Source organism: Bactrocera dorsalis, chromosome 5 (genome assembly GCF_023373825.1).
Source record: "Bactrocera dorsalis isolate Fly_Bdor chromosome 5, ASM2337382v1, whole genome shotgun sequence".
NCBI classification, from domain to species: domain Eukaryota; kingdom Metazoa; phylum Arthropoda; class Insecta; order Diptera; family Tephritidae; genus Bactrocera; species Bactrocera dorsalis.
In genome coordinates, this window is record NC_064307.1 from 25,162,784 (window position 1) to 25,177,801 (window position 15,018).

General features: G+C 36.6%; 1 protein-coding gene across 1 annotated transcript; it reads left to right on the forward strand.

The window, feature by feature from the left end:
• The first annotated feature begins 2,998 nt into the window (after positions 1-2,998).
• On the forward strand, positions 2,999-15,018 carry LOC105224897 (G-protein coupled receptor Mth2). Its single transcript, XM_049457797.1, has 10 exons — positions 2,999-3,543; positions 4,547-4,700; positions 4,803-5,006; positions 8,847-9,421; positions 9,486-9,639; positions 11,494-11,679; positions 11,788-12,039; positions 12,096-12,267; positions 12,330-12,523; positions 14,877-15,018. The coding sequence occupies exons 1-10, from the start codon at positions 3,022-3,024 to the stop codon at positions 14,930-14,932; spliced, it is 2,469 nt and encodes an 822-aa protein (XP_049313754.1). The 5' UTR covers positions 2,999-3,021; the 3' UTR covers positions 14,933-15,018.

Below are 15,018 nucleotides of genomic sequence, written 5' to 3' on the forward strand. Positions count from 1 at the left end.
TCAATTGAAACGTTTCGGTAAAAGTTTTACCGATTTTAAAACAAAATATAAGGCTCTTTGTTCGAAGCTCATTTTCGCACGATAACACAAACATACTGACACTAAAAACGCAATAACTTCACTTCCAATCCATGAAATTCTCACTGGATAATCGTTAAAGATAGCAGATTCTAACGCACTAGTCGACATATTGATGGCGCCACCAAGGAGCCCTAGATTCAAGAAGTCCTGTTTACTTTGGAAAGCACCTTGTAGTAAGGAAAATCTTATGTGTTTTTACAAGTGTTAAGCAAAGAAGGTATTGAGACTAAAATCAGTTAAAAAAAGTATATTTGTGGTTGAAAAATGAACATGTAAGAATAATACTGAGCCTTAGAATTAATAGATGGTGATAGTATGTGAAAATATGATGTGAATTTCGGTTGAAACAGAAAATAAATATACAAAATTTATATGTCTCAAAGGGATTAAAATAAAGTTTTCAACAGAGTCTTTCGTAAGTGTGATAACAACAGCAAGTTTGTCATCAAAAATCACTGCCAGCGACTTGCAGCAAAGCCTATCTTCAAGAAATACAAGTATATGTAAGGGATTTTAGTGCAATAAAATTATAATTTCGCTTTTTTGATTACATTTGTATGTATATACAAATATATACATTTAATAATACATATTTATGGGAACGCATATTTCTCCCCCATATCTATCTCTCCATATACTACATGCATATTTGCGGTTAGATGGGTTTTTTAAAGCTGATTTATTCGCATGAGGAAATTATTTTGTCAGTTTGGAAGGGTATTGGCGATCGGTTAGCAGACAAATCGTATCCGCCGTGAAGTTATGAAGTTTCATTGAGAAAATTAGTCTGTATTTAGCGGAGGATTGGGTGAAAATAATTTTTTTTTCAATTATTTGAGTGAGTTTTAGTCCGCTTTAGACTGAGGTGAAAACAAATTTGTTTGGATTTTCGAAAAGTGTCTTCCAAGATTAATTTATATTAATATCTACCATCAATTCTTTTATTAACTTTCAACGACATTTTATAACTTTATTTAACAGAAGCGTGAATACTGTGATGTTTTATAGTTATATATCAAGTGTTAAAACTGTTATTTTCATTTGATATAGTGCTTATTAAAAAACATCAAAATTTTACAACAAAAGTCTTGATAAATGAACGTTTCATAGTCTTAATTAATTTTATTTTGTCTGTCTTCGATTCACAATTTCTTGGTCCGACTCTGCTTTCTGTCAAAAAAATTACATGTAAAAGCAACAACAGAGTTATCGAGTTGACAGATAGCCAAGCGACTTTAAAATCACTAAAATCTCTTAGAGTCTCGTCGATGATAGTGAAGGAATGCTTTAAGCTCTTAGTGGATCTCCTATTTCACGATAAACGTGCAATGGGTTTCAGGACATAGTGATAATCTTGGCAGATGAACTAGTCCGTACAGGCACCACTCTACAAATTGATTCCGAAAAAAGGGGATTTATATGCCTCTGGCTTATTGTAGATACGATATCGACAAACATGTGATAGATATAGCGGAGTCTAGGTGGAGACGATCTTTAACTTGTTCAACCAGCAAGCAAACGTGACATGAATGGAATATGGGCCTCACATGCTGACTATTAAAATTCAAAAGGAAGGACGTAATAACTTTAGTAAGAGTGTTAAGTGATCACTGTGTAATTGGCAGAAAGTAGGAACACAATATAATAACAATTGTAGAAGCTTTCAGCAGATAGAAGAAAAAGAGCTTATAAACCACTTTCTAAACGAATGTAAAGCTCTAAATAGGAAAAAAATCGTAACTATAGGACGAGGGTTTCTTGATGACATTTCGGGAGATGAACTTCATCAAAAAATGTGGTGGTTCAGAGAGGAGAGAATAGAGTGAGGGGATTTTAAAACCAGTTGTTTCACAGTGGGCCTCTTAAAAGCCTAGGTTCGTCGTCAGAAAGCCACTTTATCTAACTACCTAGTACTGTAAATGGTTTAAATGACAAAAGAAAATAAACAGTGACAAAATAGTACCCGAAAATTGTAAGTATATTAATATATATGCATACATCAATATTTATTTTGTCACCTTCAAAGTAAGTAATCTCCAACAGATGTAATACACTTACGTCAACGATTTTCCCAGTCGTCGAAACACTTTTCATAAACACTTTTTGGGTTGTCCTTTAGCACCTTCACCGAATTTTTTTTTATCTCTTCTAACGACTGAAAACGAGTTCCATTCCGATGATGATTGTTGACTTGTTTGCATGTCAAACTCGTTGACACATGTCTCATCGACAGTTATAATGCTCTCCATGAATGTGGGAGCGAAATTAGCACGATCAGGCGTGGCTCGGTCGGTTTTTGTAACAAAAAAAAAGAAAGAGGCATGTCGTCAGCGATCTCTCGACCGTCTTTGAAGGCTTTGTACCACTCGTAGGCTTGTGTTTTTGATAAAACTGAATCACCGTAAGCCTTTTCCAACATTCGCAACGATTCCGCACACGAAATTTGGTTAGAAATACAAAATTTGAGACAAATTCTTTGTTCGATATTTTTATCCATTGTAAAAATCGCAACGCACTACTGAGGTGTACCGACTTAAGCAGCTGCTGTAAACAAACTGTTTGACAGATCGGGCTCATATTTGGTACAGTGATTAAGGACAGTCCTACCAACTTAGCATTAATTTTAATTAATTTTTTTTTGCAATATCATTTACCCTGGGAAATTTAATTAAAATTTCTGAGTGCTTTTTTGTTGCAATGTAAAAAATTTTAATTTTTAAAACGTAAGCTCCAAAATCAATTATAGTAAGAGTTAAATCATAGTCATACAAGCACTTTCTGTGGTTGGAGATGCTGATAAACTACTGCGTCATATACATATTTCCCATACTTGGAGCTGAGTCCTAGTTAACTGATAAAACATTTCGTTACTCAGCTGGGCCCTGATATATTCTAAATATGAGTACTAACTTTACTTTTCACAGGTCTTAGCTGAGCAAAATGATCGCCGCTCCATTAGCTTCAAGCAATGCGTTTTATTTTTTCCTCTCAACTGTATCTTTACATTTTGCTATCGCCGAAATACCACATTGCGCCTTCGAGGATACAGTTAATTTAACAGGGAGTCAGATTTTACCCACAGGTTTCTACAACTATGAAGGTTTAGCGGTGCCGCCTCATTTGACTGGGTTTTACGAGCACATAGAGCTCTTCGGTGGTAAACGTAAGGTCGTGGCGGAGCATTTACGCGGTTGTGTGTGTCAACTCAAGCGTTGTGTGAAATTCTGCTGTCATCCCAGAGCCGATATGTATCGGTCGACCGAAACTTTGCGGGTGGAATGTGATGATCAATTGAATGAAGAGCTTACATATTCACCATTTTTGAATATAACGTTGAATAACGGTAAACGGATATCAATGCATGTGATGGATGAGTTTGTAGTACAACAGGGGCTACCGTGTGATCTGGGATATATGTCAATGCCGCATCTGCGCAAAGAACATCAGTGGGAACTGTTTGAGGTAAGAAGTGTAAAACCATATTTCTGAATAAAAAGTTGGTTGCAATTATTTAAAGGGGTATTGCAGAAGGATTAGTGGATTTTGAATGGAATAAAGCAACTGTGTGAATTTAGACTTTAAGAGCTCCAAGTAGTGGGTTCAAGTTAAAAATACTTTCAATAATCTCTTGAAAACTAATGTCAAATCACATGAAAAAGCTTCATACGAAGGCCGTCTTGTATTTTGGGTTTGCGTCATATCTGAATAAGTATAAAATTAAGCTTCTGAGTCACTTAGATATTATAAGCTTAGCTTACAAGCTTCGGAACACTGAAGAGTTGACTACTTCTGGAGTTTTAGTCCACTTTAATTCAAAGTTTCGAGTTGTCAACTCATCTGGAGCATCTTTGCCATTAAATCGAGGCGATCCAATTGAAGTGCCCTTTATGATTTATTATTCTTCTTCTTCTTTACTGGCGTAAACACAGCTTACGCGGTTATAGCCGCGTTAACAACCAGCGTGGACTCTGTTGTTTCCTTTTCACTGGTTTTTCTTTCACGTGGCAGGTACCAAGCCTAGCGCCCAACCTTGTGGAGAAATGGCTCGCCTTCACACTTTAGCTCCCCTTTAAACGGATATTCTTGGCTACCCAGAGGTTACTTGCTCTAAGACCGGAAGTTTTGAGCTTCTGAAGCCATATGTGAAGAATCGTGTCTGGCCACTCCCAAGTAAATGGTGCTCAGAGAACTTTCTTCACTCGCGTGAAGTTCTACACGTGACTCCATCCTCCATTGTTACATTATTATAATCTCAACCGATGATATTAAGTTTACTGGAATTTATAACACCTAGAACAGAACTTCGGCAGCGATAAAACCCCTGAACAAATTTTCTAGATTAGACCGTTATTAAAAAGTTCTTGTATACAATTTTTTAATCGTGAAGTGTGTTTTGGAATCGATGTAAACAAAACAACATTTTTTTTGTTTTTTTTTTCAATAAAATAATACCTTTCGCTTACAGAATGGCTCGCTACTACGCTTTGGGGACCAACTGCTCATTTCTAGACGAGATTATTGCCTGACTGCATATCCTGTGGGCAATCATTTTGTACTAAATCCAATGAATTGTGATGCTGGACAAAAAATATCTGCAAGCCTAATGCTTAATACTATGAATAAGAGAGAGGTCCAGAGAAAGAGAGAGAGAGGGAAAGAATTCGAAAAAAATACGACTTCTTGAAACTGCAAATAATTTTCTCAATTTCTTCATTTTTCAGTTATGTTGATCTCCCTGCCCTTTCTCTATGCTACCATTTTGATTTTCTGGCTGATTCCTGGACTACGGAACTTGAATACCAAATGCTTGATTTCTTATCAGTTCTCGTTAGCTATTGGCAACACTATGATTATAGTCACTAATTTGAGAAAATCGGATTATGATAAAACCGTCTGTGCTGCTGTAGGTGAGTCTGTTTATTTTTTATCTAACGATTCTTGAGCTACTCGTATATCAAGATCGAGTTTTCGTCCTAAAATTTTGGTGGCCTTTAGGCAATGGTTGTAAGTTTCCGTTAAGCTATATAGTTTACACCGAGACACAATGCTAGACTTTAGATTGTGTTAGAAATATCTAATCTCTCATCTGTTCTGAGACGATAGACGCTTATAAAACCTTTGAATGGTGAGCGCATAATTTATTCATTCACGTAATATATATTTGTGGAACCATGATGAAACTCTTCAACCGAGTGAAAGATTCGAAAACGTTTTCCCTATAGATACCAAGCAAATCGGGAATTTGTTCGGCCAAACTCAACAGAATTCCACCAAAGTGCTTGTATCTAAAAAATAAGCAGATCAGGATAACGGAAATTATGTATCACAAGAGTGATTATGCTGCTATATTCAAAATAACGAATATCTATAACGGTTTTCAAAGATTAATCATATTTGTGTTATTGGTTATGAAGAAGAGAGTACTGCTGCTTATAAAGAATTGTAATTGAATTACAAAATTTTCTTTTAATTTTTTCTTATATTCTGACGGGATATGACAACGTTGCATTGGATCCAGAAATTTTATTTATTCTCTATTCGTTTATATTTTGCAGCTGTTGTGGAAACCGCTTGGAAAGTGCAACGATGAGAGGTTATAGATGATTTGATACTATCAAATTTTAATGATGTCGTAAATATGATTACTTATATACATATATATAGACTTATATTAAAAAATGTATTATACCTAAAATGTGTTTTATTATTTTGATTATAATCATAAGGCTGGTATCGAACCAATTTTTCGGTGTATAACAGGTCTATTAAAAAGTTATCGGACTACAATAACAAAACACATATTTTGTCGAAATTAGTTTTTTATTCAACATATGTAGATCTTTTCAAAGGTGATACACTGATTATAGCGGCCCTTCAACTTTTCGATACCACTTTTGTAATATGATTTGTCCTTTGCTTCAAAAGAGGCCTTAGTTTAGGCGATTTTCTTTGCATTCGACGAAAATTTCTTCTTAGAGAGCATTCTTTTAAGATCTGATGAAATAGTCTGAAGAATACGATGGATGCGGACATAATTTGAAGACCAATTCATAGATTTTTCCATTCGTTTTCTCTTACTTCGGGGTGAAGTGATGGATACATGTTTCATTCATTGTCACATGTCGATGAAAAATTCGGGTTTATTACGATTAAACCTCTCCAAACACTGTGTGCAGGTCTTTCTCTGCTTCTCCCGGAGAATACTGCGTCAAATACTCTCACAGTTGGGGTGTTTTCATCCATTTGGGCGACATGAGCTAGCCTGCGTAACCGCTGTTTCTTAATTCACTGAACTATGTTAATGTCGTCGTATATCTCGTTTCATCGACTACGGTATTCGCCGATGCCAATGCGTAAAGGACCATCTTCCGTAGAATCTTTCTCTCGAAAACTCGTAACGCCGACTTATCATCGAAGGATAACTTGACAAAAGTCCACTTTCTCTTATTGGCAGACCTGTAATGAAACTGTGAAACTAGCTGACCATCTCTTCTGTTGTTCGAAAAGTGGAATCTACATAGACTAAATACTTAAGAAAAGATATTCGGTGGATTCAATGACAAAGAAAATTTGACCTTTTTAGCGCAGAAAAAAGTTCTCTTACATCATGATATAAACCTGGTTCAAACCTCCGCCGTCCTACAGTCATATATGTAAATCGATTTGGGGCGTAATCTTTTTTCAAACTAAAAACAGTCATTCGCCGTACAGATAGTGGAGTCATGAGAAGGTTATTACCGCCACGGAGACTGACCTCCAGAAGACGTACTTTGCAGAATTGAAGGAGAGTATCTTGATAAATAAATTACCTTTGTTTTTGTTTTAGTGGAGATTTCTCATTTTTGAATATTAAAATGAACTAAATTGATTAGAGTAAATTACTACTTTAAAAAACTGTGAATATTGGTTTAAAAATTTAGTAGAAAGTTGCCATATTTTTCAAATCGAAAAGTATTTGAATCCCTGGCTGATCGATGCTATTCATTGCGTTTTTGGCTTTAAATTCGCTCATAATCGTGGCTCGATGTGATGGTGCATTACCATCGCATAAAATCCATAAATGGATCTTCCACAATTCCGGCCATTTTTGAAGGAATTTCTCATGGAAACGCCTCAATACGGCCATATAGAACTGTTTACTGACCGTGTGCCCTCCGGAAAAAAGTCATGATGCACCAAACCACGAATATCGGAAAAAAACAATGAGCATCTCCTCGATTTTTAATCTTTGATGTGTTTTTTGGTTTTGGGCTCGCTTTTTCCCTCAATTCCGATGATTGCTGATTTGTTTGCATGCCAAATTCATAAACTCATTTCATTTCGGCAGTTATAATGCTCTGCATGAATGTTCAAAGAGACCTGTATGCGTTAAACTTTTTTAAGAAAATTCAGTTTTCTTGGAATAAATAATCTACCAATCTCTCACCACCATGAGGCATGTTTTCAACGTTTTATCGACCGTCTTGGAATGCTTTGTACCACTCATAGGCTTGTGGTTTTGATAAAACTGAATCACCGTAAGCCCTTGGCAACATTTGCAACAATTCTGCACACGAAATTTGGTTAGAAATACAAAATTTGAGTCAAATTCTTTATTCGATATTTTTACTCATTATAAAAATCGCAAGGCACTACTGAGGTACACCGACTTAAGCAACTGTTGTAAACAAACTGATTGACAGATCGCGCTCATATTTGTCACAGTAATTAAGAACAGTCCTACCAACTTGACAAAGTGCATTACATAAACGCATTTCAGTTTTTCGATGTTATAAAAGCCTGTCAACAACCGATTCATTTTAGTTTACTATAATACTCGTGCGGTTCAACAACAATACAATAGGAGCTCCAACGAAATTTTGCGGTTAAAAATGGTTATTGCTGATTAATATTTGTAAAAATAGTATTATACTTAGTATTCATGTTGAAGTGACTAGTCAACAATTATTTCATGAAAAAGAAAATGAAAAACAAAAAAAAAAAAAAAATATGTGTTATACAATACAATCATAATACAAACTATTATCATTCATTGATCAGAGAAAAATAGACGAGAGGAGAGAGGAGTCAAAGATTGAAGGAACCTTTGATTATTTAATTAGAAGACTCTGCAAATGAGTGAGAAAACTTGTCAATAAGCAACAGCTTCGAAAAAAAAAATTTTTTTTTGACTTTTCGTTTAGATATCTGTAAGAAGAAAGTACTACAGAATGACTCATGGTCGTTAATTTCTTCGAAATATTCCTAGAGTTTCGAAGATTTTCATATGAAATAGTGATTCAATAAAACAAGCCGAAGTTATTTGCTTTCACCTTATTATATATTTTTTAGAAATGAGAATCTGTTTCAGTTGGATAGCTTTTAATTCATTAGATTTTCGCTTCTTCTATTTGCATTCTTGATTTGATCTCTGAGCTGTATGTTCTTCAGTTTCTTTTTATTTTTGACCTCAACTCCTTTGGAAATTTCAATCTGGAATATTTTTCTTCGTCTTTATGCTTTATTTTGCTCTTATTCTGCGAGGTCATTCGATACTGGGCGACACTTTTCGGAACATCAGAGTTCTTAAGCTTGAACCAATTGTTTGGTTAAGGAGCTCGTGAAGATTGGAGAGATATGTGTATCAATTATTGTGATAAGAAAAATCGTAAAAAAAATTATTTATCGACAAATTATATTTTCTATTGTATCTTAAAGTCAAAAGCTATATATTACTAGAAAAATATACATATTTTCAGGTTCTAACTTGAACTGGCTAATTTGAGTGGACCTAATAATAACGCTACTTATAAAGTTAATAGAATATATAACAACAAATTTCAGTGTGAAAATGCGATCTCGGCACTTGATGGTGTTTTTCGTTATATATTTATTGAATTGCCACGGAGTTCTATCGAATATACCGAATTGTGCCTTTGAAGATACCGTTAACATAACTGCTGGTCAAAAATTCCCGAATGGTACCTACTCCTACGAAGATTTGTTAGTACCGTCGCATTTGATTGGCTACTATACTTACATAGAACTGTTCGGTGGTGAGCGCAAGCCCGTGGAGCAGCATTTACGCGGCTGTGTGTGCCAACTCAAGCGATGTATCAAATTCTGCTGTGATCCACGCGCTGAGATGCATCGCTTAGATGAAAACTCTCCAGCAAAATGTGAACCGATACTCATAGGGGGTATTAACTATTCACCATATTTAAATATAACGCTGCACAACGGTACACAACGTGCAATGAATTGGCTGAATGAATTTGTGGTGCAAAGAGGGTTACCGTGCGAAAATGGACAAATGTTAGCTCCACATGTAAGTGATCTGGAGCGATGGGAATTGTTTGAGGTAAATATGTACATACATGAGTAAAATAAAACAAAAATATGATGAACTCTTGTATATTCCACAGAATGGCTCACTGTTGATCGCTGATCGCCCGTTCATTTCTCGACGAGATTATTGCCTGTATGCGTATCCAGTGTATGGCATAAATGTATTAAATCCAATGGATTGTTTTCCTTATACGGAAGAGAAACCACCAACAATAATAGCCAACACGATAAGTAAGTACCGTGTGAGTAAGATAGATAAAATCTATTCATGTAGGAGAGAGACAAAGAGAATCGAAGAAAAGCAGGAGATAAGGATTTGATATCGAGAGGATGATGTGATAATATGTCAATAACTATATTCGTGCGGTTTGTTTGATCAAAATTTGTACGTTTATTTAAAAAAATGTGTACAATTGTAACATTCAAGGTATTGCCCGCCTGAAGCTATAATCGTAACATTTTCCTATTTCCCAAAAGAACCGCCCCATCTTGGCGGTCAAGAATGAATTTTGATACCCGATTCTCATGTGAACCGTATTTCAGGGAGGGTATTCTCCACCGATCGAAACAAATGGTAATCAGAAGGGCTAAGGTCTGGGCTATACGGAGGGTGAGGTAAAACTTCACAGTCGCTGTTTACTGATTATTTTTAATCTGTCTTGAAAGTCTAATATGAGCGTTGTCATGAAGCAAAATGATTGCCTCGTGTCTAGACACGGATTCCGGGCATTTTTGGGCAATCACTTGCTTCAATTTGGTGAGTTGTTGTTGGTAGCATCCCCATTCATGGTTTCAGCCGGTTCTTAATATAGCATGGCCTTCTGACCACACCAAATACAGCGCATTACCTTGGCGTCATGGATATTCGACTTTGTCATTAGTTTGGTTGGCCAGGTTACACATATGACTTTTTGCAGTGGTGTTGGCGCAATGGATCCATTTTTCACCGCCAGTCACAAAAACGATTTTCTTTGTATCCGGCTCACATAAATGTGGAAGGAAACGAAAGGGTAGAACATTTTTCTTAGCTACCCCAGACTATGCAGATACTTCAAGGGTTGTTTGAAGCAGTGAAACCTAGAATAACACCTCAATCCTTGGTATACTGGCAACAAAAAGTTACTGTAAGGTAGTCGTGATGGTGGACAGATAAAACCTATCTGTTTCTAAGCAAAAGCGAACTTAGTAATATTGTAGGAATCATTACACGGCTGCTACCCTTAAGATCCCACCTTCAAAAAATTGGAAAAGTGAATTCGGCGGAATGCAGAGCCTACGTGGATGATTGTGAGACGCTGGAATATTATCTTTGCGAATGCCCAGCCTTTAGCCGGATAGGAATGGATATATTCCACGGCTCTCAATAATCCAACTTAAGAGACGTTGGGCAACAAGGGTGGCGCAAAATTAGGTATTATACCAAATCCATCGAGTTGCTAGATAAGGCTTAATATGGTTACCAGCCGGGAGCAGAATGGGAAGTAAAAGTCCGGGCCCATGCGGTCTGGCGCTGTTACGCCTCTCGTTTCAAACATCGAACCATGTATCCTGCTGGTTTTAAACGTTTTGAAATGGCTGCTTGAGTGCCTTCCGAAAATTTAAAGAGCTCTTCTTGTATTTGGTCATAATCGTCATCGTGCAGTGCTTCAAATTTCTCAACTTCAAACTCAGGACGTACTTCGTCTTCCAAGCCAAAATCACCACTTTTAAATCGTGCAAACTACTTTCGGCAGCTGCACTCAACTAGAGTATGTTCACCATAAACTTCCATGAAAATACGATGACTTCGAACTGAGGCTTTCTTCGTATTAAAATAATGAAGAAGAACTCCCAATAAAAAAAACTTTTCAGGTACATACAAAGTTCGACAAATTTGAGTAAAAAAAGGCTCCCTTACTCTTCCGCTGAACTAAATTTTCTAAAAAAGACGCACAAGGGAAGTACCTTTCCAACGTCATCTCAGGACAAGTCACCCGAATATAGTTATGGATCCAATATATACAAAGGGTGGGGGAACAGAAAGCGATAGGAAAAAATTTGAGTTTTAGAAATAACGCAGATGAGTCTTTCATATATATTTGACAGTTTTGATGATTTCCGCACCATTTCTATATGCAACAATAATAATATTATGGCTTATGGGAAAGTTAAGGAACTTACATGGCAAATGTTTAGCTTGTTATCTATTTTCATTGGCTAATGGAACGCTGCTCTTGGTAGTGGTCAATCTAAGAAATTCGAAATACGATGATGTCGCTTGCGCTACCATAGGTGAGTATGCTATTTCCTCTTGTTGTTGTTGAAATGATACTACAGAAGAGAGTCTATTAGTCGTAAGTTCATACATGCATCATTCATGGTTTCATTGAATTTTTATAGGATTCGTCAACTACTATATCCTCACAGCCGTCTTTTTCTGGCTTAACGTGATCTGCTTCGATCTCTGGAAAAATTTTCGCATCACCAATGTATCCATTCAACTATCAACGGAGCGGAAACAATTTCTGTATTACTCGCTATATGCTTGGGGACTGCCAGCTATTATGACTGCTATAACGGTTACTTTACAGTATTCCGACCTGCCAGACGAGCTGAAGTCTGGTATTGGTGTCTTACGTTGCTGGCTGAATAGTAAGTTGCAAACATATACGATTCTAAATGGCTAATCAAGCACAATTTCTATGCAGCTGATAACTGGTCTGCGATGATTTATTTTTATGGACCTTGTCTTTTACTTATCGTTTTCAACATTGTCTTCTTCTTTTTGACCACGAAGAAAATCTTGACAACACGTCGTGAACTGCGGAAGTTGACGCGGGATGATTGTAGAATGCAGCGCCTGCATTCGCAACAAAATAAGTTTGTCGATTTCGTTAATTTTATTCCAGTTAAACTAAACTTTTTTATTTCGATTCTTTTAGTGTCTGGCTCTTCTTTCGTCTGTTCACTATAATGGGTATTAGTTGGCTGCTGGAGATCTTCACCTATTTGGCTGGCGATAGAGAGGAATATATCGTTATTTGTGCGATTATAAATGCATTCAACTCCGCCCAAGGATTAATTATATTTATAATATTGATTTTGAGGGAAAAAAATTTATCGGTCATAAATAATGGTAAGAGAATGTTGCAGAAATACTAGCCCAGTCACTATATACCGATATAGGTATATGTAGGCATGTATAATACTCGTATAAGGTCTGGTAAAAATAGCAGTAGCTCTTTGCCCGTTGTATAAGATTGATCAAGTTACGCTAAATGACTTTAGAAATATAAGATAAGATAAGGGGGCTCAAAATTAGATTAGTGGTTATGGTCCTTATTACGTTTGATGTGGTCGTCATCAAAAGTAGAGTTTTTATACGAGGCTATAGTTTTTCACTGGGAGTGGTTGCTACGTGGCGGGTCCCAGCACACAACTTCGCTAGGCGAGTAGTATAGAGTTTTCAACACATTCACAAGCGGCTCGCTATTTGTTTCAAGACCGACGCTCGTTCGCAACCCCATCTCTGGTGAACAGACGCTCCAACTAGATGTCAACGAACAATTGCACCGAATATGTCGAAGTGGCTCCGTTCCTGTCTTTTAGCCGTGACTGCAGGCACCATACGGGTTAGTTACTGCATCTTAAATAAGGGTTATTACTCACGTTTCGAGTCCCGTGAAAGGCAGATTGCCACACACCACCTCTTCGCCTTCGACAGCACGAAAAGGAACTGCCTCTATGCTGCTTTGTGTGAACCTGGTATCCCCGAAAAGTTAATACAACTGTGTAAGCAACACTAAAAGCTCCGTCAAGATCAGGAAGGACCTCTTTGAGTCGTTCGATACCAAGCGAGGTTACAGATAATCGTGTGACTTCTTCCAACTATTGTTGCAGAAAATAAAATGATCTGCAGACCTAAATAGAGAAGGTTCCATGTTTTATAAGAGTGTATTAATATCATTGATTATTTCTGGTTTCTCCAGATGACAGAAGCGAAGATCCTCTGTACTCAAACAAACAGTTAAAGTATTAGCAATTTGGCTCCCACGCAACGCAGAATCAGTCGTGCCAACAGGCGCTACTTTTGGATTGAGTAGGCAATTGAACAAAGACCAAACAGTTCTACAAGCTCGTCATCATTCCCAAACTGCTATATGGTGCGGATGCATGAGCAATGATATAATCTGATGATGATTAGTAGTGTTCGAGAGAAAGGTTTTATGGAATATTTGCATTGGAAACGGCGAGTACGGCAGTCGATGGACAAATGAGCTGTACGAGATATACGGCGACATTTACGAATCAAGAGTCAGCGGCTGCGCTGACTAGATCATGTTATCCGTATGGAAGAGAACACTTCAGCTGTAAAAGTGCTTGATTCAGTAACCGCCGGTGAAAGCAAATGAACAGCAAGAACTCCATTCCATTAGACGGAATCAAAAAGGAGCTCAATATATGAGGCTCACATGAGTAGACGTAAAAATCTCAAGGACTTTGCAGCTGAATCGAAGCAAAATCGATCAAAGAGATGGTTATTGGTGATGAAAACTGATCACAACTTCAGGTGAAAACGGTCGAGGTCAAATCTCGGCGAGTTCGCACAATCAGTGGGCCAGCCATGATTGACGATCACTAAGTTTTTTCTATTTTCTTTTGGTGGGATTGACAGGGAAACATCTACTATGAGCTCATCTCCCCTAAGTGGACAGTTTGGGTAAATAAGAGAAAAACGGTGTCCAAAACATCACAACGTCAGGTTATACTCATCGAAATTGACTTTCAACAGGCTCCGGTATCTTTTTATGTATCCGGAAATATTTTCAAGCATCCACCTTATACTTACATAGTTCGTACTTGGTTCTAAGTGACTACTATCTTATTTTGTCTATTATTTTGACTAACAATTTTATCGATGTATAATTTGCCTGTCACAGTTTTTTGCAAATAATGACGAGGGTCTCTATGTGAGTGCCATTATGAACTTACCAAAACGGTGCATATTTGATCTAAATCGGATCATTCTAACCAGACTGATCTAAACTTTCAAGGTAATGCCAAAATTATGAATTTTTTTACTAGACCTTATATAATATACCCTTTGTGCTGTTTGCGAATTTTTGGTTTGAACTCAAAAGTTTCATGCTAATAAGACATTTTTTTTTTTAATTTATTGAAGTTTTATACTTTCATGGCATAATTTTTCGGTGTGGCTTTTTAATTTGACTTCAAAAAAGCCAACAAAAATCTTCTAGGTGGCATGCCAAGGGTTAAGTTTTGTTAAGAGTAAACTTCTGAAATAATATAGAAACTGCACTATAAGGAAAAAGTTCATTAATAAATTGATTAACTTTGGCTCAAAGAATTGCTATTGCCAGTTACGGTAGTAATAAATACATACCTTACTTTTTTATTTGTTGCATAGTGTAACTTCGAAAACCATTCTATTTGTAGTATTAATAAGTATTTATCTTTATTTTTCTTAGCCATAATTGCCAACTTTTCGAAATTGCGGTGCTGTCGACCTGTGTCTCATAAGTAATATGGAATAATTATAATATTTTTTCGCTTGACGAAAAAACAACACAATTTAAAGGAAACAAAATGCAAATAAATGTTGTAATCTTA